A 26,461-nucleotide genomic window follows, 5' to 3' on the forward strand; every position below is an offset into this window, starting at 1 on the left:
TTTAACAGTCAGCTGTAATGCTTTTTTATTCCTCTTCATAAATAATATGCAAACAATTAAAAAGCCCACTATAAAAATACACAATTTTTGGTGTGTCTGCTTGTACCAAAACAACAGTAAGACATAGTAAAGTTTACTGATAGCTGTAAATGTTACTGTTGATGCAGAAATGATAGCAATACCCTATTATCAGGCATAACATTTCCCCATGCAAAGCAGAACCAAATCTAATGTAGGCAAATTATTTCATTCAATGAAAAAAAGAGGTTTTTGAATAAATAAAGTATTTGATATGCAGGCTTTCCCAGAATCACAGAATTACTGAGGCTAGAGTAGACCTCTGAGATCAAGTCCAGCCTATGACCTAACACCACCACATTGACTAGACCATGTCACTGAGTGCTACATCCAATCTTTCCTTAAACACCTTCAGAGACAGTGACTCTACCATCTCCCTGGACAGTTCATTCCAGTGTCTAATTACCCTTTCCATGAGGAAGTGTTTCCTGACATCCAACCTAAACCTCCCCTACTGCAGCTTCAGGCCATGCCCTCTCCTCTTGTCACAAGTTGCCTGGGAGAAGAACCTGACCCCCACTGTACTACAATTTCAGGTAGTTGTAGAGTGTGATAAGGTCCCTCCCGAGTCTCCTCTTCCCCAGGTTACACAACCTCAGCTCCCTCAGCCTCTCCTCATAAGACTTTCCCTCCAGTCCCTTCACCAGTCTCATGACTCTCCTCTGGACCCGCTTCAGCACCTCAGTAACTTTCTTGAAGTGAGGAGCCCAGAACTGCAGACAGTACTCAAGTTGAGGCCTCACCAGGTGCCATGTACAGGAGCAGAATTACATCTCTCGTATTGCTGGCCACACTACTCCTGACACAAGCCAAGATGCCATTGGCCTTCCATGCCACCTGGGCACACTGCTGGCTCATGTTCAGCCAGCTGTCAAACAGCACTCCCAGGTCCCTCTCAGCCAGGCTGCACTCCAGTTGCTTATACCCTAGTCTGCAGCACTGCATGGGGTTATTGTGGCTGAAGTGTAGGACCCTGCAATTGGCCTTGTTAAACCTCGTACCATTGGCCTGAGGCTATTGACCCTGCCTATCCAGGTCTCTCTGAAGTGTCTTCCTACCCTCCAGCAGATCCACACTTACCCCCAGCTTGGTGTCATCTGCAAATTTACTAACAGTAGACTTGATCCCCTCATCCAAGTCATCACTACTGATCCCTGGGGAACACCACTGGTTACCAGACACCAGCTGGATGCTGCACCATTCACAACCACTCGCTGTGCCTGGTCATCCAGCCAGTTTTTAACCCAGTCAAGGGTGCACTCGTCCAAGCCATGGGCTGCCAGCTTTTCCAGGAGGATGCTGTGGGAGACTATGTCAAAGCCTTTGCTAAGTCTAGGTAGACCACATCCACAGCCCTCCTCTTGTCTACCAGGGAGGTCACCCAGTCATAGAGTGAGATTAGATTGGTTAGGCAGGACCTTCCTTTCCTAAATCCATGTTGGTTGAACCTGATCCCCTTGTGGTCTTGTACATGCTGCTTGATGGCATTCAGGATGGTATGCTCCATAACCTTGCTGGGCACTGAGGTCAGGCTGACAGGCCTATAGTTCCCCGGATCCTCCTTTCAGCTCTTCTTTGATGAGATGAAACTATTATAGGTATCAAGCCTTCTTAATTAAAAGCTACAAATTATTGAAGAAAACTGAATCTGGGAAAACTGTTAGGAAACCACAACGGTTACAATGCAGAACTCAGGTGTTTGTGTTTAGAAATACATATACATATATACACAAATGAAAAAAAAGACTGTAAGGGGTAAAATTGCTTTCCTTTATGCAAAGGAACCAATCTCTCTGTCCATTCCCAAGTATTACCATTTACCTTAGCTCCTGCAGGCCCTGTTCATATTGGTTACTGGCTTGTACCTTCTGCAGGAATTAAAAACCAAACCTCCCTGTCCCCATTATCTGTCTCTATGGTAAGGAAGCGGCTTTGTTTCTTAATGAATCCACTTTCTTCAATACAACTGTGGGACTGTGGGATTGTAAGATTTCCCCAAATATTTTGCTAGATCTGACATACTATTTTAATATTTCTTCAAAATAATCCAACCAATTAATTCTTTTAGGAAATAGAATGGGGTCAAATGTTCTATGTAATAAGGTAAATATAATTTACCTTACCAGACTTCTTCAAACATTGATAGCAATCTCATGCAAGGAGATTTATATGTACTCAGTGGATAAAACATGTATACACTGTTAAATTCATGTAATACATAAAAAATTAGTATTTTCTGAAAATGCAGTGTTTGTGAATGTATGCTGTGCACAGGTTTTCTGATGAATTGCAAAGGAAATTTTGACAGGCAAAGCTGCAATCAGCCCTTTAAAGGATTTACAGCGACCAGGTCTGGTGCTATTGCATCTTACTTATTAATACTGCCCTTTTTAGCTTTAAGACAGCTTTTGTACCTTCCTCAGTTATAATGGAGATATTCTATTCACCTAGCACAGTATTCCTGCGTGTGTTGGATGGTTTTTCCTTCAGGTATCAGCACTAAGTACAGACAATGTCTGAACTAAGTACAGCCTGCAGCTGTTTGCTCTACCTATATCTGGAGGTAGGCATTCCAGCAACAGGGAAAGTCAAACGGGGTTTGAAGCACCTATGCAGAGGCCCCAGTTTGCATCCTCCCATCCTAGGCAGCCCCAAGTCAATGCGAGTTTAACAACCTGGAGTAAAAACTGCTGGGCTCTGGGAATTGCTTCCTCTGAGATTCATCCTCCCTAGCTAAAGAAAGACAAGGGAAAAGTGGTAATAGCTTTAGGGTATCAGAGTGAACATTTAGGCTAGCAATAGAAAATCCAGAATTACCTTTGCTTTCTTTGTCATGCAGTTCAATCTTTCTTGTTTGACAATACTCAAAAATGACATTTTTTCCCCTAGACATTATTATGTTTTTAATATCTGATTGATGGTGAATTGAGCTGCAATGGGAAATCAAATGTTTACACAATAAACCCATGAATAATTATGTAATCACTAATGAGCATTCTCAAAATCTTACTGGGGGGTGTGTGTGTATATACACATGTATATATACACACAAAGGGAAAAAGAGTCACTGGTCCTTCATGTTCTGCAAAGGGGGATGTGATAGTAGCGGTCATCCTCAGTCAGGAGAGAAACCTCATTCCATTCCCTTCGGTATTCATCTGGATAGTTCACTTGAAATTCCTCAGTATTAAACCTATGCAGTCTGTAAACTCTTATCTTTACTTCAAGTAAGTATCCGAGAAGAAACAGTTCAACCTGAAGATGAAAGAAGTCTGTAAGGCATTTATTTCTAGACTTAGAAAACTAAACTGAAAATAATCCAAATCAAGGCAAATCATCTAGCTTCAAAACAAGAGACAAGGAATAAAAGGGGCCCTTTTTAAGTGCAGTAACAAAATTAAAAGTGTGAGGGTATTCTCAATGTTCCAACAGTCCTTTCAGTGCTCTGTATGTAGAAGATATTCTGGTTAATGCTTGATACTTTGGAAACACCCCTCTTTCACCTGTCACAATAACTAACCTGTTCCTAAAGTTACCTCAGAAATCTTAGTGAGTAGCAAGAAGGGATTATCAACTATTAAAAGATAGATATACCTTGGAAAATGGAAGACTGCCTCCTTGTTATCACTTGCTAGGTGAGGAAAATACAATAGTAAAAAGACAAATATTCCTTGTACTTCATGTAAATGAACCTTGAGAACTGGCATTTTCATTAACACCTCTTACAAAGATTGCTTAATCTGGAAAAATGCTTTGTAAAAGCATTTGTAAAAGCTGATATCCTTGGACACAGTCAGATGGTGCAGAACTTGTCCAATAGCAATCAAATTGCTCCTGACAATGATTGCAACATGTAACATTTACCCTGATAATTAACATTTATTATAAGAAATAATCTCACTTGTTGGAAAGTAAAACTATTTCCAGAGTGGCAGTGTGCATCTTAGATGTTAGTACCTAACTTCTCACTAAGTATGAAGCTGAAAAAGCCCAAACCCTTAACATACAAATGTGAACTGTTAATAGAGCTGTCATTGCTTACTCTTAACAGATATTAGATCCAACAGGAACCAAAGGGTTAAGAAAAGAGTTTGGTAGATGATAGAAGTGTTGGCATGGTGGAAGTGAGAACAAGAGCAAAACAAGAGCTTAAATATACATATTCTAAATACTTTTACGTATCAAAGGCATCATTGTTGTAAACTAGGTCTCACTGATAGCCTGCAATATTTCTGGCCCAGCAAGAAAATTGTCCACCACATTTTACTCTAGTATAGGTTTTTCTTTCCTGAAGATAAATTACTCTCTTCAGCCCATTTCCCCACATCCTAAAGAAAAAAAATAGGCCCACTTTCACAAATGATGTGTGGTATATTTATCATGACAGAGATAGAATAAGTTTTGTGTTTATTTTTAATTTATATCATTACCTGGTCTAGGCAAATAGAGTCACCTATGGAGTTCAGATGATTCATCATGAAGCTCAAAGGGTCAGACGAAGACTCCCGAGCAAGGAGAAGGCTAAAAAGGTTGGGTACAGGTTTTCCCCTGGTTTTTATCTGCTCATAGGCTTCAACAACTTCATAGAGCATCATGAATTTTATGGCCTCATATAGTTTGTATTCCTTGCTCTCATCAGAAAATAGTGTATTACACATGTTTCCTCTTTCTTCACGATCTTTAGTAGCACTTATTTCAGCCCACTGGAAAGCACAGAAGAATATTAATCAAATTATTAAGGATGATATTTAATACAAATGATTCCAAAAGAGGAACAATTGCCAGTCTACTATACCATTATTGTGGCCAAATGGTGGTGCAAATGAACAGGTGGCTCTTTCAGATCTGCAATAAAATTTGAAGCCTCACACATTTCAGTTTTTGTGTATCTAGCTGAACCTATTTGCTACAGACAACTCTAAGGATCTAGATGCTATTGACAGCTTATGAGGAAGCAACTGTAACTTCCCTATACAAAACCCACCCACCACCACTATAAAAAAATCACTGTCTCTCTGAAGGGAGCACAGCTACCAAGAGGACCTCAGAAAGTTATAGAAACTCTGTGTGGGTCCATCAGACATGCACAGTAAGTCGTAAGCAAAGGTTAGCTGTAGGCAATCCAGGAGGCTCCCTGACTGTAACTTCCCAAGACAAGAAACAGACACCTCTACTCAAGGGGATGCAATACTGGGTCTGTTGGTCTCTACTGGGTCTTATTGCTCTCTACAACTACCTGAAGGGAAGCTGTAGACAGGTGGGGGTTGATCTCTTCTCCCAGGCAACCAGCACCAGAACAAGAGGACAGAGTCTCAAGCTGTGCCAGGGGAAGTTTAGGCTTGAGGTGAGGAGAAAGTTCTTCACAGAGAGAGTTGTTGGCCATTGGAATGTGCCGCTCAGGGAGGTGGTGGAGTCACCATCCCTGGAGGTGTTCAAGAGGGGATTGGACATGGCACTTGAAGCCATGGTTTAGTTAGTTATGAGGTGTTGGGTGACAGGTTGGACTCAATGATCTCTGAGGTCTTTTCCAACCTTACTGATTCTATGATTCTATGAATGCAGGAAAGCTCATCGGGGTGTCAACACTGGAGGTAGCCTGGGCTGCAGCGATCATGCACTGGTGGAAGTTGCAGTACTAAGGGACACAAATCACTCAAGGAGCATAGTCAGGACCCTGAATTTCAAAAGGCAAACTCCCAGCTCTTCAGAGAGTTAGTCAGTAGGACACTCTGGGAAACAAGTCCTCAGGGACAAGGGCGCAGAACAGAGCTGGCAGATCTTTTCTGTTCCATAGAATGCAAGAAACCTAGATTCTCCTAGAAGCTCTGATAAGACACATGGAGGTCAGGGAGGTGATCAAAGACAGTCAACATGGCTTCATTAAGGGCAAATCCCGCATCCCTGTGGACAAAGGACAACCTATGGAGGTAATCTATCTGGACTTCTGCAAGGCCTCTGACATAGTGCCCCACAACATCCTACTTGCCAAGTTGGAGAGATATGGATTTGATGGGTGGACTGTTCAGTGGCTAAGGAATTGGCTAGATGGTCACACCCAGAGGGTAGCAGTCAATGTCCAGATGGAGACTGGTGACAAGTTACAAGTTGTGTCCCTCAGGGGTCTGTATTGGGACTAGTACTGTTTAATATTTTTATCAATGATATAGACAGCAGAATTGATTGCACCACCAGTAAGTTTGCAGATGACACAAAGCTGAGTGGTGCAGTTAATATGGTAGAGGGAGGCTTTGGCGCTACTGCAAAAGGGCCAAAGGGAGGATCTATCTACAAAAAGGACTGAAATGAACAAGAACAATTCAATTCTGTATCAAAAAGAGTGTGTCTAGCAGGAATATGGAAGTGATCATGACCTTGTACTTGTCCCTGATGAGGCCATAGTTTGAGTATTCAGTTCTGGGCACCACTGAAAAAGAAAGACATTGAGGTCCTGGATAATGTCCAGAGAAGGGCAACAAGGCTGGTGAGAGGTTTGGAGGGCATGTTGTATGAGGATGGCTGAGGGAACTGGGGTTGTTCAGTCTGGAGAAGAGAAGGCTAAGGGGAGATCTTACTGGTTTCTACAACCACCTGAAAGGAGGTTGTAGTGAGGCCAGTGTTGGTCTCTTCTCCCAAGTAACTAAGCAACAGGACAAGAGGAAATGGACTTAAGTTGTGCCAGGGGAGGTTTAGATTGAATATTATGAAAACCTTCTTTACTGAAAAAGTGGTGAGGCATTGGAACAGGCTGCCCAGGGACACGGTGGAGTTTCCATCTCTGGGGGCGTTCAAGAAGTGTGTATATGTGGCACTTCAGGATACAGTTTAGTGGTCATGGTAGTTGGGTTATGGTTATACTCACTGATCTTAAAGGTCTTTTCCAACCTTAATGATTGTATGACTCTACTAAAACTCCCCAAGGTTCAAATATGTAAGTAAGAGTTAGACTCCTGATTGGAAATGCAGGTGATCTGGCTATGCTAATCAAATGGGGCAGTGAGGCTGCCAGGTCTTTGTAATCTAGGATTTCAACTTACAGGAAGAAATTATAGTAACACTGGATAAATATAGTTTGAAAAGAAAATTAACTGTTTATTTGCTTCCTCCCATCTGGGGAGGGAATCCAGAAGGATCTCATACAGCATGTTGTTACTTTTCATTGAAATGACTTGCTACAGAAGGAGCCACTTGATGGCATGGGTAAGTAGCCATACAGTAAAAGCTGTGGGGAGGACAGCCTCCCTTATTTGCAGGGGGACCTTCAAGTACTTAGCCTAGTGTGTCCTCAAAAGCTGGATTCCCCTGCAGGAGAGATGATGGACTTCCCAGCAGCTCAGCACTCGGAACCTGAGAGGGATGCTGACTGCCAGAGAAACATGAAACCAGGAACAGTTCTATAACTCTTGTCTTAACTCATTTCTCAGTGGTTTTGTCTCACCCAACCATTTCCTCAGTACTCACATTTGCCTTTAGTGCCTCCATACATTTGCGCAGTTTACCAAAGGCATTGGGACCTGTGTATCTTTCTGGCCCAAAACTGTATTGCTGAATCCAGTTGCAGCCTTGAGAATACAAAAGCTTTTCAGGGAGCTGAAGGGAGAAAATCAAAAAGCAAATCATAACTTTAAGAAGATACAGTTATATAAACTTGTCTACACACATTGTATTTTACAATGTGGTTCTATCCTCTGGTTGTACAGTTCAAACAAACAAAAACCAAAAAGTGAGCCTCAAAATAAAAAAGGAGGCTCCATTTGACTGCCTTCTAAACCAGGGACAGGCAGAAAAGAAAACATGCTCTCAGCAAAATATATAGCCCACACTCTGGAAAAGCCACACACACCCACATTCAATGAGGGATTCAGGAATAAGGCACCTTCCAGTCTGCACCACACTGCCCGACAGGCAGCAGCCACAGCTCCCCACCTTCTTGCTGCTGCCTCCTGCTGGAGCTCCTGGAGCCCAGAGTAGCATTCCTGCTGCTCCAGCAGCACACTCAGCAACTTTCAAGGGAGCCACTGGACTTTGGACAGATGTTTACAACAATTTAAATATCCTTCTGCATTAAAAGAGTGACATATAGGGTGGCAGTAACATTTGTCCATCTGCCTTTTTTGGTTTTGATTCAAACAGCTTACCATTTAGATGCCTGTTTACATTCACATGCTTAGATCAGGGACACCTTTTCACTTGTGTAGCACAAAGAGTTTGAACAACTCTCTAAATTCTGATAATAATTACACTTTACTTCCATAGCAGAGCCATCAGTTTCACATTGCACAAAGCTTCTTTCCACGGTGCAAGGTGACTTGTATCATGTTCATCTAGGAAATTAATCTTACCTTCAATATATCTCTCTCCTTCATCCATGATGGAAAAGGAATGCCTTGACTGAATATCTGAAAAAGGACTGCTCTTAGTACACTGTAGTTGTCCTTCCTGACTTGTCTCAGGTATTTGATATGACAGTTCCAAAACAATTCTTCATATGCCTAGAGAGACCAAAACAACTTCAGCAATAAAAATTCCTAATCTTCGACAAAACCCGTGTTGATTGCAGTCAAACTCTCCTAGAATGGATCAGGTTGGAAGGGACCCCAGAGATCATCTACTCCAACCCCCTGCCATGGGCAGGAACACCTCTCAACTGGACTCGGCATCCACTACTTCTTACTTTGGTCTGGCTATGACAGTAAGCTTACTCAATTCAACCTGATGGGGGAGCTTCATGCTGCTTCAGCAAGCTCAGGTGGCTTGGAGTATGTTCCTTTGGGGTGGCCTGCTCTATCAGCTCACCTTCTTGGTGAACCACATCCAAGAGAAGACAAGGTAGCACAAAAGAGACTGTGTAGCTTGAATGAGGTGAGAAAAAGGGAGAGACAAGACAATCAAAGGACTCCCCCAGGCTAACTGCAAGCAAGTTAGCCTGGTTCAGGATCTGATGAGACCTCATCCTTAAATGTGCTCCTTACTGTGATAATTTCTACCTAATATAGCCAGACATCCACTGGCTCCTCTATACAAAGGAGCAGCTCTGATCATCTGGAAGGCTCATGAATTTTTCTGAAAGGACTGTTGTTCAGTATGCTTTTGCAATTTTATTAAGCATTTTCCTACCTTTTTTCAATTGTTCCTCCAAAACTGAAAGCTGATCCATGAAATAGCCACTGGGCACCACACTGAAGTTCAACCCCATGGCTGCTGATAATGCAGATGGCTAGTTGGCATCTCTCACAACAGCATCTCCTGCCCAGTTGGTGTCTTTCATTTCTACTGTGCTTCCTGACCCCACTGCCTCTTTGATCTCTCTCAGCATATTATGGAAACTGTTCCCACCATCATCAGATAATCAGAAATAAGGACCTGGTGCTAAATTCATCCCATGCTGGTCTGAAATTCCACATCATAGGGATACTAGGACGTAATGTCACAGTTAGTTAGCTGACTACCATCAGCATAGCTACTTTAGCTGTAAGTTTTATGAGAAAAGTGAAGATTCAGCCTGTGGTCTTTGAGCCTCCTTGCTAACTAAGGCTTAACATAGTTGAAAGAGAGCTATAAAATACAGGTACCTGAAGGCCCACCTTCACCACAGCTTCAAATTCAAGTACTCGTCAGAGTCCTTTGGAGGGCACCACTACTCCCATCATGTCCCTTGCCATGCTGTCTCTGTTAATTGCCACCAATATATAGCTGCCAACAGCTCACAGCACGTGCAGTAACACATCTTTTGTGGGAAGTACAGATGCCACTTCTGTTGATCAGGTGTAAGCAGGTACCCACAATGTACACAGCTGAAAAACACACTGGTGACCTAACAGCAAGGAGTATGTTGAGCAATAGTGAACCATGAATTTAGGAGGTCCTCAGCTCAGGAGTTCAGCTACCCATGACCTAAAGCCACCAAAAAAGCCTTAAAAGCTTTAATGTGGAAAGAAATAAAAACTATAGAAAAAAAAGACCCCAAAAAAGCACACTTGAAAAGGCAGCACTGAGGATCAGCTGATGTTCTCAAGTAGCAGAGGCTGCCACCTCCCCATGCAGCCCAGGGCTGTCTCCAGCTACCCTTCAGTGGCTGACTGGGGTGCTCAGGACCACATGAGGACATTAACTGTGAGATCAGTAGCTTGTTAGTCCTAGCTACTGTGGTATGAGACAACAGAAACTGCTGGATGTAGCTAGTCCATGTGTGCCCTGCTTGCAGCACCTCGCATACGGGAAGAAGGCAGAGCAGAGCGTGCTGGGACACAGATCTGGAGCAGATGGATGCTGTGCAAAGGCAGCTGGTGGTCACTATCAAGGAGATCAGCTCCACACCCACTGAATACTTTCTAACCTGTCACAGGTCAGAGGTGATCTCCTGCCCTGCCTGTCCCCAGCCTTAGCTGACGCAGCTAGACAGGGCCTCAGCAGCTGCTGGGGAGGCTGCCAAGCACTGGCTGCTTTGATATGGACCTTCAGAGCTTGGAAGAGAAACACGTGTGTTTCATTTATTCTTGGAATGAGAGGTTTTACATTAAATCAAAGGCTGGCCAAAAGACAGCACCTGAACCCAAGTTGTTTTGGCTATAGCACTGAGGATGACTTTTCCTGTTAAACCTCTTCTGTAGGTCACTGGTGCTACAGGGGGGAATTCAGAGAAGAAGCAAGACTAAAATCTGATCCAATTTTGATCTGCTCTGCTGTGCTCTTTACTTAGACCATGTTCATGCTGTCCCTTTTGCTTTCCATTTGACCAGCTGGTACAGCAGGCTCAGGGAGGTGTGACAGATGCTTGCACTGGCAGTGCTATTCTGCTCCCAGGTACATTTTTCCCATCCTCATGGGGAGACTGAAATTTAATTCTTACCTCCCTCATGTGCTTGGCCTGCTTTGTTTCTTCTTTCCATTCTCTTGCGCTATAACCAAGTAGATCAACTTCCGTCAGCACACTGAGATTCCCTAAATTGAGATTAATTCACAGATTAGTTACCTTCTGCTGTTCTACATCTTAAAGGTAGTTGCAGGGCTGGGGTGGGGTGGTAGGAATTAATGAGTATGGAAGGGCAACAAAAAAGATTACTTCTGAGTTTTCTCTGAAGGTAGTTGCTCCACCTGAAATCCAAATGATAAGACAAGGGTCAAAGAGGAGCAATCAAAGGTAAATATTTACTGAGACAAGGAACAGCATGGAAGATTAAAGTCTGGATAATAAAAACCTACCATTTCACTAGCTGTGCTAAAAAGCAGTACAGCCTTCTGCAATAGCAAAAAACAACAATGAGGAAAGACATGCTTAGCATTAGCTTCGCTTTCACTTTTTCCCACACAGGACACAAGAATTGCTTGGTGGCTGTTGTCCAGGACCGCACCTCATGCTTTCCTAAAACAGGATAAAAAGAGAGAGAGAAAAAGAAAATCTTACCACTGTTTTATACTACTTGTTTCTGTTTGTTTTCTTGGAAAAAAAAAAATCATCCAAGTACCATACTGCTCCACACAAAACATGAATGCAAAAGGCAAGCATGTTTTTATATATATTTACATGTATACTTTATATACTTTTTTTCCCCCCTCTGCACACAGTTTACTTTTCTAAGCTTTCCTCCTCAGGGTCAAGGCAATGGATACACCGTTACAATGGAGGCACAGGGACACTGCTATCAAAGCAATAATTCAATAACAAAAAAATAAGGTCATTGTTTTTTTCATTTGCTTCAGCATGTCCTGATCCACACAACTGTGTCACCATTACTTTGCCACTAAATCCACGTTTTAAAGACCAGGGATTCCTGGAAATTGTAGTCTGTAAACAGACCATATAAAGCAATATTAGCAAAGCATCGTGGAGCTGCCTAGGGGATTAACAGAACATTCCTGCCTCAATTTGGGTAAGTTTAGGGTCGATTTAAAACTTCAGAGAAAGATTAAGAGATCATCACAAAGCAGGGTGGGGGTGTGTGCTTTCACTCTTCTTCACAGACATTTATGAGGGTATGTTTCTGTCACTCTCTTGTCATTACAGGCAGAGATAGAAAGGCTTTCGTTGTCTTCTGTTGATAAGAAAACCTACCTTTGAGAGGGCCTGGAGACTGAATAGTTGAAAAAGCCAGTATCTGTTCCCTAAGTGAGAAATTTATCCTCCAGCTGAAATCTGAGTATAGGAAATTCCCATTGTCTGTGATCAACAGCTGCTCTATTAACTTAATTATTGATTTAGTACAAAACTTTAAGAGAATTCAACTTTCTATAAAGGAATCCCCAGAGAAGGCTGAAAAGGTCCTTCTCCAGAGAGTCCACAAAGGGCATTAATTATTCAGCATAGCTTTATGTCAGCTGAACATTTGCCCCTTCTGCTTTAACAGGAAAGCTAAGAGTGGCTTAAGTTTTCCAAGAAGTTACGCTTGTATACTGGGGACAACTGTGCAGTTGAAGAGTTACAGATGAATCCCGACCTTGGCAACACGATAAATAGCTACACCTACATTTTTACAAGCACTGTTGCATATATGTTTAGCTTTTCCAGTATTCTTTTGTTTGAAGAAGTTTTATTACAGGATATACAAATTGTCCTATACAAATTGTCTGGAGACAAGACCCATAACTCGTCTCTCCCATGAGCAAAAGGCAGGTTAAGAGCAGTAAATGAAAAGGTGTTAATAAAAATGACAGAGGTAATCAGAGAAGCTTTTGGGGTGCTAGCTCCCATTTACACAAAATCTGTATGCTGTGAACATACAAGATAACAGATGGGTCTTCTGCCAGCTTCTACTCGTAGGCAGCACTAATGTATCCATAGTTGGCACAACCAGGGGTTACACTGCACACGCCATGTAGGAAAAGCCAAGAGATGCAGTCACACATAACCAAAAAGAAACATCTATTAGTGATGCCAAGTAGCAGGCAGCTCAAAGGCTTGAAAACAGCATCGCTCACGGAAACACCGTGACGCTCCCATTTACAGCACACACACAGCTGATGGACACCAACAGGCACATTCTCAGTAAGCACTCAGACTGCTACCTAGAGAACAACAATGGAGAATTAGTAACAGATGACAGTCTTGGCAGAATTAAGCCACCTCCGTTTATTCTCTCTCTTCTTTAGGACAAAGACATCAGCATTGATAAAACCTCAGTAGACTGTAAATAACTGAACCTTCTGCTAACTAGAATGGACCCTGAACACTTATAAATTATGTTCAGCCCATGGATCAGTGACTATTTTGGATTTACACTGTCATACTGTTGTATGAAAACCAATGACAATTCAAATGAAATTTATTAACAGCAATATACAGTGTATCAAAAGAAAGATGCAGCAGACGTCCACTTTGTAGCGAATGCATGACCCTTCTGTTGATTTTGAACAAACTGAGACTAGAAAAAGTGAGAGCCTGTCCATCTGTTCCAATTACAAACTTTGCTTTACGAAGTACTAGAAATACATGTGAACACAAAGTTTCTTCCTTACCCCCTTTTGCCTTTTACAGGGAAATGAATGAGAAGTCATTATCAGCTTTTAAGCTGAAGCAAGTAATCTTCTGAAAGCTTTTGTTGGTATTATTCCTGAAAAAAGACTACTGGAGTCCATCAAGCCCCCTCTCAAAGCATATGACCAACTGTTCTTCCAGGAGTGCTGGGAAACAGTGACTGATTTCAATCAAAACCACAAAGTGATGTCAGCAAACACTGTTCATCCATTTCTGTTTAGTATGGGAGATTTACAAGTAGGAATTTTTCCCTAACAAAAAGCGTAACAGGAGATGGGAAAACCTGTAAGCAAGTGATTTTGAGTATTTTTGTTACACTTGTATTACAGCATACCCTAGACTGTAAATTTTCCCTCCAGACATGGGAAAGCTGAGATTCAAACAGCACTTTGCTGTTCAGTTACTACTTTCAGTGCTTATGCCACACTTAGAAATCTAATTACTTTTTTTTGTTTCGGTCACGTAACTGACATGTAGAAGTGGCAGTTGAATCACAAAGCACTGATGGTAAAAATACATGATGAACAAGACATGAATTAAAGAAGAGGACATCTTAAAATAGACCTTTCCACCACCTCCCTCCCTCTTCCAAAACTCTTCAGAAATCGAAGAGCAATTAAATGAATAACACACTGCTGGTGGGAGTAAATTACCCGCAGATTTTTATACCCAATCCATAGCCATAATGAATACTGTTCCTCAGAAGACAGTGACAACCCATTAATGCTGTGAGCAACTGCGATGCTTACATCTTTTTGAAGACATACTGCAAGCATTAGCGAGGACAGGGAGGCCTGAGTCTTCTCCCATGCAGGGAAAGAGAGCCCTGAGATTTCTAACACAGATCCCATCAGAAATCTGGACGAGCAGATGTTGAACAGCAGTGAAGTAGGATCCGATAGCAGTGTTTATCTTACAGTGTACATAGTACACTATGGAGGTTTTTTCATGCCACATCAACTTCCTGCTAGTGTCAAGCCCTAAGCTTTTACCCTCCAGCCCTAAAACCAGCAGGAGAGACAGACATAGGAAAAAAAAAGTAATCTAAAAAGACCAGAAAAAAAGATGAGTAAGACACCTGCAATATCTGCTTCTTTCACAAGTCACTCAAGAAGGGTCTCTGAAGGATTAGCTCCACATTTGACTCCTTCACATCTCTTTTGGAGGCTGCCACCTTAAATGTGTCACTGATGAAATATAAGATCTTTGGAACTAGCTAGAAGCACTGTACAGAGCAGTGGAGCACAATCCAATATTCCAGTTGGTCCAGTGGCACATTTACCCTTTTAAATTTTTCTGCCCTTGTTGTAACAAGGACACCAGAAAGATAACAGAGTGTCTTCCAAAATAAAAAGCTGACTGCATGGCTTCTTTTCAGAACATTCCTCCTCACAGTGTTTTTGGTACTGAAAGCAGAACACAGTACTTGGTACCATAAAGTGGCCAAGCCTTCCCATCATATAACACTGTGTTCCTAGTTCCTGAAAAGCAGACACCCCCTCCTTCAAAGGCAGAGACAGAATTTGGGATCCCTCTGTTCCAACCCTTCTGCTGCCCACCCATACCCCTCCTTCTCTTAGATCCAGAGGAGGAGAGATTCCTTAACCAAGAGATGCGAGGCCTGGCATGAGGGTCCAAGTCTGCCTGCATTCAGTGTGTGCCTGCAAAGCTCTCATCACAGCTGCACATCATTTTTTTTTTCAGACTATGTAGTATCAGCACTGAGGTATGTTATAAAATAGGCTGAGTCCCTATTTTAAGGGAGAACAAGTGGACTGCATTAGGAATAGTGTGGCCAGCAGGAGCAGGGAAGTCATTGTGCCCCTGTACTCTGCATTGAGTACACCTTGAGTCCTGTGTCCAGTTCTGGGTCCCTCAGTTTAAGAAGGACATTGAAACACTTGAACATGTCCAGAGAAGGGCAACAAGGCTGGGGAGAGGCCTTGAACACAAGCCCTATGAGGAGAGGCTGAGGGAGCTGGGATTGTTTAGCCTGGAGAAGAGGAGGCTCAGGGGTGACCTCATTGCCCTCTACAACTACCTGAAAGGTGGTTGTAGCCGGGAAGGGGTTGGCCTCTTCTCCCAGGCAGCCAGTACCAGAACAAGGGGACACAGTCTCAAGCTGTGCCAGGGGAGGTTCAGACTCGAGGTGAGGAGGAAGTTCTTCACTGAGCGAGTTGTTTGTCATTGGAATGTGCTGCCCAGGGAGGTGGTGGAGTTGCCATCCCTGGAGGTGTTCAAGAGGGGATTGGACGTGGCACTTGGTGCCATGGTCTAGTCATGGGGTCTGTGTTGATAGGTTGGACTCGCTGATCCTCGAGGTCTCTTCCAACCTTAGTTATACTGTGATACTGTGATACTGTGTGACTTACCCTTACAGAGTAGGCATTCCCGTGACACACAGATGCACACATGCACATATACACACATGCACGTACACCTCAACTGACTGAACCAGGAGGGAGAACAACAAAGCAGCTGTAAATTTTAGTAATTCAGTAACTACAATAGATTACACCCCATAACAGCTTAGAAGATAGAACTATGCCTTTTCAAGTAGTGCCAAATGATTACAAATACTTTTATTTCCCTGCTTATTATCATCGCCACACTGAAAAAATTAAGGACTACTCAAAACAGACCAAGGCAGCCAAGGCAAAGAGGTATGTGGGAAGCACTGCTTAATTCAATAGCTACTTAACTATGAAAAATTTCCTTTACAGAGCAAAGCAACATCATCTTATGTTGAGCAAAGCTTCTTCACCTGTTCTAACATAACAACTAGAGGTAAGGACCTCTTCTTGGTGTAACAGAAGCATTTACACACAATCACAGCAATCATCAGTGACTAGTCAAAAGTTCAACCACGTCTGCTGATCAGATATCAACTTCTACTCCAGAACATAACAAAACAAAATCCAAGCCCCAAACCATGACTACAATCACACAGGAGGATGCAATATTTTCAGAAGTAGTGACAGCCATCACTTGCAAGAAAGGCTTTACTTACACAGCTGTCCTGTGTAGAAGTCTCAAGTAGTCTCTCAGATCTTGTCCTCTTTCTGCAAAGATCCTTCAGGAAAAGTAATGTAGAAAGGCTGGCAGCCTTCTTTAGACTCCCTGATCACCAATGGGACCCAAACTGCTGCTGATATGTATCTATCCAGTTCCTGCTCTGTAGGAGTAACCATAATGTGTTCTTACCTATTGTGTGGTTAGCTACAATATATCCTATTGAAGTCACCCTTACAAAACCAATTTCATCTATATAATCAAGATATTAACACATACCTTAGCCTGCACATACCATTTCCATCTCTCCAAATGCCTACAAGAATAAAAGGAAAGTTCAGTTCTTGAGCTTCTGTATAATTCAGCTTCCTTTTTATAAGGCACAGGGTGACTCATCACAGACCTTCAGATTAATAAAGCTCAAGTACACTTCCATTTATGTAAGAAAAAACATGAGAGAAACTTTCAAAGATTTTTCAGTCCAGAACAGTATGTGAAAACCAAGTGTCTCTTCAAAGATCTCATTCCTGAGTGAAAAACAATGAAAAAATGAAATAATCTCCTTTTAAAGAATTCTGAAATTCCTCCTACTGTGATGGTTTACTTTATTTATGTGGGGGGAAAAATTCCATCCTCATTCAGAATTCATTTAATGCCTGTACACTTCAAAAAGATCTTATGTAAATCCACTGTATCTCTTATTTGAAGGAAGCCCACTCTTAAGGATTACACCAGCTGCTGAACTGCAGCTGTTGAATTGTCCCTAATGCTGCTTACATTTGCTTCTGGTTTATCTGTTTGGAAATACAACTCTCAAAATGCCTTTTAGAATGTATTTCTTTTCTCTGTTGAATCCAGACTGATCATCTTACACTTAAGATTAGCTGACAGGCTAGGCAGTATAAATGCCTTGGGGTTTTCTGTCTATTTGTCTAGATAAGCTTTTGTTATGGGAAAGAATGTCAAAGCTTTACTTAACAGTAAGAATGATTTTGCTCCTTTTTTTTTTAACTCCCATTTGCTAGATGGCACAAGACTTGTACCTACAGCCTGACCCTCTAACGTCAAGTAGTCCTTAGGCACTAGAGAGGCTTAGTGATGGCACAGGCAGTATCCTTCCAGGTCTCTCCAGACACAGATCCAGCAGGCTGCAACAGCAGCTGTCCCCTCCCCCTGGCTCCCCAGCACGGGAAGCACCCCCAGCCTAGCCCAAATACACTCCTGACCCCCTGGCATCACAGGCATCAGGGTCACTGCCACCCCAGAAAAGCAGAACCTTCTTGAGCCTGGTGCCCATTACCCCAAAGGAAGGGACTGGTGGGCTTGGCAACTCCAGCACTACCCACAGCTGTGGCCACCACGCTGGCCCTGGACAAGGGATGCAAGTGTCAAAGCAGAGGAGCCCCCCAGCTGCACATGAGAAGGGGTGACAGACACCTGGATTGAGGAAGAAGGAAAAACTGTGTGGTAAAGACCTAAATAAGAGTAGCACAGAGGAAACCAAGCTGCTTATCAGACTCTAACAGCAGTGCCTCTGGGATAAAACACAAATGGTTCATGAAAAGGGGATTCAAGAACCCAGAATATTGCGTGGAAGCTGGATATCAAGCTCTTCTTGAGGGGCTGGCGCTTGGCAGAAACACATCTTACTTTCACTTGTAAAATAAGAAAGTGAAATATGTAGTGCTGGACAGTTTGTAACCTTAGAAGCCAGCAGTGTCATTCATAAAGATCTACAATGACACATTTTTAAGGCCTCAGCCTTTGTTAAGCATGTCACAGTTGAAATTTGTGTGCAGGAAGTGACACGAAATGAAACCAGAACTGCAGAACAGTGAACATGTCTACGGGCTGCTCTCAGACAAACATGGCAGGCACACACAGAGCACAGAGTTGCGCTCAGAGCAAAATTGAGGGAAACCACACTCTGTCACACAGACAGACCTAGAACAAGTGTAAGTTTGCAAAAGGCTGATTTTGGACAACCTCAGCAATTAAAAACCTGTCAGCATTTCCCCAGTGGCAGCTGACCGGCAGACAACAACAATCACCTTGGTGTACCCTGAGGCTTCTTCACTGCAGAGATGTTAAGACAGTCTTGGTAACACCACATCACATCTAAGCACTAGTTTGATGCCAGGTACACATTCCCCACTTCCATAGCACCACTCACTCAATATGACCCTGCCACCCTGGAAACATAAATGTTAAACACAAAAAATTTGGATGATCTCAGCAGCATGTTATGGATAAGGAATCTGAGGTGAGGCCTTGCCCAAGACCACATGCAGAGATAGTGACTGGACTATAGACTGAGCACATGCGACCACATCATCCCCTATTTTTTGCCCTCCATCTTAACATAATGTGACTCAAACAGGACAACACAACTCTGCTGCACAGTCCACAGCCCTCTCCTCAGAGAAATGTGCTGCCCAAACATTTCTTTCAATAAAAAAGTTGCCTTGCTACTCATATCCCTCTGCATGAGTACATGATGCAAGTGGCACCTGTCCCTGCCAGTGACATGGGGACAGGACCTAGAGACACATCTTCTGTCAAGGAGTTTCCAGCATCTCTACACAGGCTACAGGGAAATCCTAAATACTGGGGTCTGGAGCTTGACTATTCCAAGAATGTACAGTATCAGACCTCCACAACAATAAGAAACTACAAAATAAGGCTGAAAAGAAATTAAAAGTGGCTGACCTCAAAATTTCTCAGAAAATTTATGATACCATCTGCAATCATTTTGGACTATTTCAGATTTATTTTAGATTGAATGTTAGGAACAGGTTCTTTACTATGAGGTTGGTGGAACATTGGAACAGGCTGCCCAGGGAGGTCGTTTGGGCCCTACTCCTGGAGATATTCAAAGTGAGGCTTGACAGGGCTCTGGGCAGCCAGATCTATTTGAGGATGCCCCTGCTTACTGCAGAGGGGGTTGGACTAGATGACCTTTGGAGGCCCCTTCCAAGCCAGCCCATTCTATGATGCTGCAGTAACACAAATGTCTGAAGCCACATGAAGCAGACAGTAGCACCCTTGTCTCCTTTTTTGTCTTTTTCTTTTCCTCACTTTTGCTCTGGCAGCATTGACATGATTTACACCACCAAGCAACAGCTCAACCATGATGTTATATATTTCATGGGGAAAACCCCCAAACTTTCCATCAGACCAAACTTTGTAAAATACAAACTGAATATTCTCTATCACCTCAGAACTGGTAAAAGATCCCTAGTTACAAGCTCCACTCTTAAAACTGTCACTGACCACTTTTTACAATTGTACAAGGCTGTGGCTGAAGTACACAAGTTCTGACAATTGTCTATCATGAAACACTGGCATTTTAGTTTTTAAATAGCTGCATCTTTCTTGAAGGCACAACATTTAGAATAAACATTTAGAATAAACCAAACCAGGTTGGAAGAGATCTTCAAGATCATCGTGTCCAACCCATCAACCAATCCAACCCACCCAAACAGCTAACCCATGGCACCAAGCACCCCATCAAGTCTCCTCCTGAAAACCTCCAATGATGGCGACTCCACCACCTCCTTGGGCAGCCCATTCCAATGGGCAATCACTCTCTCTGTATAGAACTTCCTCCTAACGTCCAACCTAAACCTCCCCTGGTGCAGCCTGAGACTGTGTCCTCTTGTTCTGGTACTGGCTGCCTGGGGGAAGAGACCATCATCTGCCTGTCTACAACCTCCCTTCAGGTAGTTGTAGAGAGCAATAAGGTCACCCCTGAGTCTCCTCCTCTCCAGGCTGAGCAACCCCAGCTCCCTCAGTCTTTCCTCATAGGGCTTGTGTTCCAAACCCCTCACCAACTTTGTTGCCCTTCTCTGGACTCGTTCCAGCAAGTCAACCTCCTTCCTAAACTGAGGGGTCCAGAACTGGACACAGGACTCGAGGTGTGGCCTAACCAGTGCAGTGTACAGGGGCAGAATGACCTCCCTGCTCCTGCTGGCCACACTGTTCCTGATGCAGGCCAGGATGCCATTGGCCCTCTTGGCTGCCTGGGCACACTGCAGGCTCATGTTCAGCCTACCATCGACCAGTAAACATTGTCATGTTTGATACCCAGCACTTCAACCATGTACAGAGAAACCAGCGCTTGCCATGCTGGGAATTCCAGCAAAGTTCCCTGTTCCTGCTACACACCATCACCACACCAGCTGTATCAGCCCAGGAATTGCGGAACGAATGCAGTGTGCCAACCATGCTTTCCCAAATTCCCTCACAGCAGAAAACACATCCTGAAGCAATTCGGATACCAACTCAGGTTAGTGTTAAAAGAGTATGATTATCTCCTCCAGAAGTCAGAGTACCTAAATAAAAATCGAATTAACATTAGACAAATATGGCCTGATGATAATCTAAAACAAAAAAGGTTCACAGCCTACAAGAAGAGAAAATTCAGAAGCTCCTTAAAGTAAGCTTTAAGTCCTTCTAATCACACCCACAAATTTAGTTATGCAAATGTAATGAAAACAGCATAATTACAAAGTATTCTGATTCCTAAGCAACAGCTCTTCCCTTATGTTTTTGAAACAACTGAATTATGACTATACTCATCTGCCCCCTATGCATTTTGGCACAGAGACTCCCACTGTTCAGCTGCACAGAGTCAGGAGGTAGAAATCTCAAACTCATTTGCCTGGGTCCATGCAAGGTCAATCATTTTCAGATATTAAGCTTAAGAAAAACTACAGGTAGCACTGAAAACCCTTCTAATGTTTTGGGTTTTTTTTTAATATGCATGCAAGATAGGAAACTATTTAAGAAACAAGGTAGACAGAAAGCCCTGATGCTGAACAGAAAATCCACACCATCTAGTCAGACAGCCTGATCCAAAAAGTTAAACTTATGTTCCAACAGCAAACAAAAACTCAGAACCACAAAAATCAAGTATTTTTTTTCAGAATTCCAAATCCAGATGGCAATATTTGTCTGCAAAAGCACATATTGAATATGCTGACCAGTGTTTTAGTGCTGCTTTTGCCCTTCAAAGTCGATTCTAGAACCCTTCACTGAGTAGTACTTCATCCAGATATGCCAAACTGCTGCTTTTCCTCTTACTGTATCATGGTCCCTGTAATTTCTAATTAAATTATTTGTCCAATAGTGAAGAAAATTCTTGAAGGAACATCAGTGACTACAAGGAAGTTTTTTTAGCCTTAAAACCAAAATGGCTCTTATCTACCCAATTCCCACACTTTCCCTCTTTGTTCCATCACCAGCACACACTGGAGTGGGCCAAAGGGCAGGAGTAGGAATCACTGTCTTTGCACAAAATGGCAATAGAGCCATTAGCACCACACTAGCTTAGAACTCACCAGACACGAGAGAGATCCGATTCTTTCTCCATTGCATAAAATGAAAGTATAAACTGAGCACAATTTGTCCAGCTCCTCCAAATGCACACCAGTAGGAAAGGCACTGCATAATGAGAGCTGGATCACTAAACAGCAAATCAGAACCAAATCCTACAATGTACAACAGAAAACCAAGCTAACAGAGCAAAGTATCTTCAGTCTAAAAGACCACTTGACAGTGGCTTAAGAGATAATACTGTGAACAAAAGCAAGTGGCAAGCAAATTTCAAAGACTGCCTGTCCATCTTCCCAAATCATGTTCTGGTTTCTGATCCCTTTTCCTAAACCCTCACCTTTTGGACAGGAATAGAAACTAGCCTGCAATATTTAATATAGTATTCCACACACTTTAAAAACAAACAACCCCAAAACCACCCCAACCCTGCTCCCAACAAACAAAACCCCAGAACAGAAACCACAACAAAACCCACCCAGCCAAACAAACAAACAAACAAACCCGCAAAACGAAAGCCCCCAAAGCCGATTTTCTCCCCCCGTCCCCGCACAGCTGATGTGAAGGCGACACGCGGCGCCGTTCCAGAGCGACCCGCAGCTAGGGCAGAGCAAGCTCTGCTCTCAACGCACCTCAGATCCAAATGGAATCAAACCCCACCTCTGATCTATAAAACTCCTCCCAGAAGCTATGTCGGCTGGTCTCTCCCCAAACACATCCCCGCAGCCGCTGTGGATCCCTTAGCCGTGTGTGTCTGTAAGCACAGCAACAAGAAATGAACACAACCGCTGTCTGCGAACGCAGAGATCGCACCGTGCCTCACCCGCTCCGCAGCTTTTTCTTGCGCCTGCCCGGGGCTGAAACCCCGGCTACAAAGGCAACGTCGGCACCACCCGGGGCGGGGATGTCGCGGCCTGCCCCAAGACGTGCCCCGCTCCTTTTCAGCTCCGTGCTGCCAGGCACAAGGTGAGGAGGGCCCAGACTTCCTGGGCGACTCCAGAAACCGAGCGGTATCGCACATCGCGTGGTGTCATGTACCCGCAGCTTTGCCATTCTTTAGATGCAGTTTGTGCTTTGATGTCACACACTGCTATATTTTATAGCAGCAGTTCCTTTAACAGAAACCAACCTTGTCATTATCTGTCAGTAATCTAACCATGAAATGGAAACACAGCTTAGTGACTTCAAAAAAGTAACTTACAGAATATACTTGGGAGTTGTCGATATCTCAGACTAATTCACTAATTAACAAGATGAAGTGCATTCATCCAGAATGACGTTCACCCTTGCCAGCTACCCTCCCTCACAGTAGTCTTTTAGAGGTGATTTGTCCCAGTTGTATGTAGAGAATTTGCACAAAGCAGTGTAATTTTTCTTCTGGTTACACATTAAAGAACAATTTTGTCCCATGTCTCTAGTGAGGGAAAAACTCTGCAGGAAGGAAAGAACAGAAGAAAATGGTAATGGTCTGAGCGATTGGTACAGTCTTAAATGTGAGTTACAAGCAATTTCCTCCATTACAGAGCTAGGGCAAATATACAGGGTGTTTTTTGTTTTGCTTTCCCCAGACTATCATAAAATATTTAAATGGGTGAAGACAGAAAAATCAACACTATTCATGAAACAGTGCATATTCGTCCTGTCTGGCACAAATATCAGTTCTTCTGTTCATCTCAGTTAATCTGGGCAAGGAACAAAAGGGATAGAACCTGCTATATTTGTGTGCCAAGCCCTCACTCCGGTACACTCACAGAAAGCCATGAACACACTTATCCAAGTAAAAGAAAATCTAGGCTTAAAATCCCTGTATGACCAGCCAAAGTAAATAGTTAACTTAAGTGGCCTAAAGCTGTCTGTTGTGAAGCACTGTGTGCTACTCTAAAAAAATACAAATAAAAATCCATTTTGAAAAAGAAAAGTTTTTCCAAGTGCCATCTCTGTGGTCTTCAGCATCATCAGCTGGTACTTTCCTTCTGGACCTGCAGTTTGTGGTTTAACATAGCTATAGCAACATAGTATCATAGTATTAGTCAGGGTTGGAAGGGACCACAAGGATCATCTAGTTCCAACCCCCCTGCCATGGGCAGGGACACCTCACACTAGATCAGGCTGGACAGAGCCTCATCCAGCCTGGTCTGAAACACCTCCAGGGATGGGGCCTCAACCACCTCCCTGGACAACCCATTCCAGGGCTTCACCACTCTCATGGTGAAGAACTTCCTCCTCACATCCAGCCTGAATCTCCCCACCTCCAGCTTCATTCCATTCCCCCTAGTCTTATCACTACCTGAGATCCTGAGAAGTCCCTCCCCAGCCTTCTTGTAGGCCCCCTTCAGATCCTGGAAGGCCACAATTAGGTCACCTCGGAGCCTTCTCTTCTCCAGACTGCACAGCCCCAACTCTTTCTGTCTGTCCTCACAGGAGAGGTGCTCCAGCCCTCTGATCATCCTTGTGGCTCTTCTCTGGACACCTTCCAGCACCTCCAGATCCCTCTTGTAATAGGGGCTCCAGAGTCTATGCTATGCTATGTCTCAGCAGGCACAGCCAAGACAGATGCTGTTGGGCTGTAGCTTGCACAGCATCCACCTGTGAAGGCCCTGAGCTACCCAATGTTTCTTTCTAAGCCGTGTCTTTTCTGCAGCTACCACATGTTTCAGCTTCCCTTTCAAGCCTCCTTCTTGCCTTGGCCAGACCAGTGTTGGTCCTGCCTGATGGTTTAATGTTCCGGCCAAACCCAATTTTGCCTCTTTCTCCCCTCTTTAACCTGTGTTAAGATCTCAGGGTGATTTGTTTGTGCAGACAGCCCTGAAAGTTAATATTTATTTGGTTGCTGACTCTGTAGAGACCAGAGATGAGACATGCATAGAATCCTTCCCACTTCCTGGTTCTCATCTCTTTTCTCAAGGCATTTATTCAGCCCTTCAGTGCAATCTAGAGAACAACCTAGGCCCCTCTAATGTGTCCTCTTGCTGGGGATAAGCCCTGGGTCAATCAGTCAGCCTGAGATCACTTACATGAAACCTCCTGAGGTATTTTTTAACTAACGTTGTCCATATGGCTTTTCTTCCCCCTTCATCTCTTTCTGGACCTCTTCCCTGAGACACATACAATGAGCTCTCTATTACCTTTTCCCATTTATGGGCTTTCATCTTTCATCTTTCATTTTCATGGGAAAATGTTCTCTCTCCTCCTTGTGAGTTACTGAGATGGGGTGGCTTCTGCCTGCTTCCATCCTTTGCAAGCCCTTCTTTGGCCTTTGGCAGACAGTTCTGCTGAGGCTGGAGGCAGGTAGCACACAGGTCTCCTGCACTCTGTATTGGACTGCTCTGGGTATAACAGTCCTGTTAACTGAATATGAGTTAAGATAATCCTAAAGAGAGCAAGCAAGGTCTAGGTCTGAGCTGGGATCAACCGCACAAAGAGGAACAGCAGCTAACTAGAAGGCAGATTTCGTTACAGACTGTGCAGAAGTTGAAATGTGCTGCTACAAGGGTTGAGAAAGCTTCAGAAAACATGAACTTCCCCAAAATATCTGGGAAAACAAGGAGGCCTTACTTAGAGTGTGCATTCAAATGTTTCTGCTGAAGTACTGCCTCCCCTGCTTTGCCTCTGAGTAGGCAGCAGTTTGTAGAGAAAAGGGGAGAGCTCCAAAGTGCTCAGACTGGAGCAACATGTTTGATTCTTGTCCTCCAGATATTTTGCACATTTGAGACACTCAGACAAGGCTATAAGGTGATGACAAACTTCTACTGCCTAAGGATATTTATGGTATTTCCTCCTTTAGTGGAGCATGATGAACTTGCCAGTAACACACACCTCCAGGATTTTCTGCAGATCACAGCACCTTAAGGTGCAGGCATAATTTTGACTATCTCTGTCCACTTGTACCCACATGAGACTCCACAGCAGCAAAAGCATATACTGAAAGCTGTGCTGCTAAATAAGTGTGAAGATATTTAATAACAGTCACTGTTCAAACCCACAGATCTTCAGCAGAAGCAACTACTGTGTTCTTGCACCCCTGTGAAGGTGAGCAGCAGGATTACAAACACAGCTCAAAGAAGGGAAACAATTTAAAAGCAGGAAAAAATGGTGTGCTGAGACAAAGGCAACAGATCCAACCCGGTAAATGTAGGAAACCTAGGTGCAGAAGACTGGTGAGAGCTTCACCCTTCACTTTTTCAGGTTCTTTATTAATAGTCAAGAACCATTTCCCTGTTTATCATCATTTATTAGTATGACCAAGGTCAGGTGTAGTCAAATGCATAGATTAAAGTAGCGCCCATGCACCTGGGATTTGCAGCACAGGAGCTTCCTGTAGCTGATCAGCAGCTTAGTGAGATGATAAAATTTAGAGCACAGCTCTACAAACTTACCAACACTTCTCTTTGAGTGGTTAGTTCTGCTTTTTTTTTCTTGCTCACTGAACTGGTCTTTGTTCTTACTTGCCTTTCTGTCATGTCTCCTCTGCATCTCCTCTCCAGAGTATCTCCTTTCCAGAGTATCTCCTCTGCTGGATTTCTCTCTCTTAACTTCTTTAGCTGGGGATTTAAAATGAGTCTTTACAGC

General features: G+C 43.3%; 1 protein-coding gene across 8 annotated transcripts; it reads right to left on the bottom strand.

Annotated features, from left to right (window-relative positions):
* Positions 1-26,461, bottom strand: OTULINL (OTU deubiquitinase with linear linkage specificity like). Of its 8 annotated transcripts, none has more exons than XM_068161988.1 (9): positions 22,553-22,709; positions 21,901-22,003; positions 11,278-11,437; positions 11,138-11,169; positions 10,925-11,016; positions 8,418-8,567; positions 7,537-7,665; positions 4,509-4,781; positions 1-3,333 (listed from the first exon to the last, which is right to left on the bottom strand). In XM_068161988.1, the coding sequence occupies exons 2-9, from the start codon at positions 21,935-21,937 to the stop codon at positions 3,154-3,156; spliced, it is 1,053 nt and encodes a 350-aa protein (XP_068018089.1). In that variant the 5' UTR covers positions 21,938-22,003; positions 22,553-22,709; the 3' UTR covers positions 1-3,153. The 8 variants fall into 8 exon arrangements, with proteins under 8 accessions (XP_068018089.1, XP_068018088.1, XP_068018090.1 ...); XM_068161987.1 differs by having other exon boundaries at positions 22,525-22,709; XM_068161989.1 differs by lacking the exon at positions 22,553-22,709 and adding an exon at positions 22,397-22,518.

Source organism: Melanerpes formicivorus, unplaced genomic scaffold (genome assembly GCF_026170545.1).
Source record: "Melanerpes formicivorus ecotype bairdi unplaced genomic scaffold, bMelFor1.0.p_v2 SCAF_61, whole genome shotgun sequence".
In the NCBI taxonomy this organism is placed as follows: Eukaryota; Metazoa; Chordata; class Aves; order Piciformes; family Picidae; genus Melanerpes; species Melanerpes formicivorus.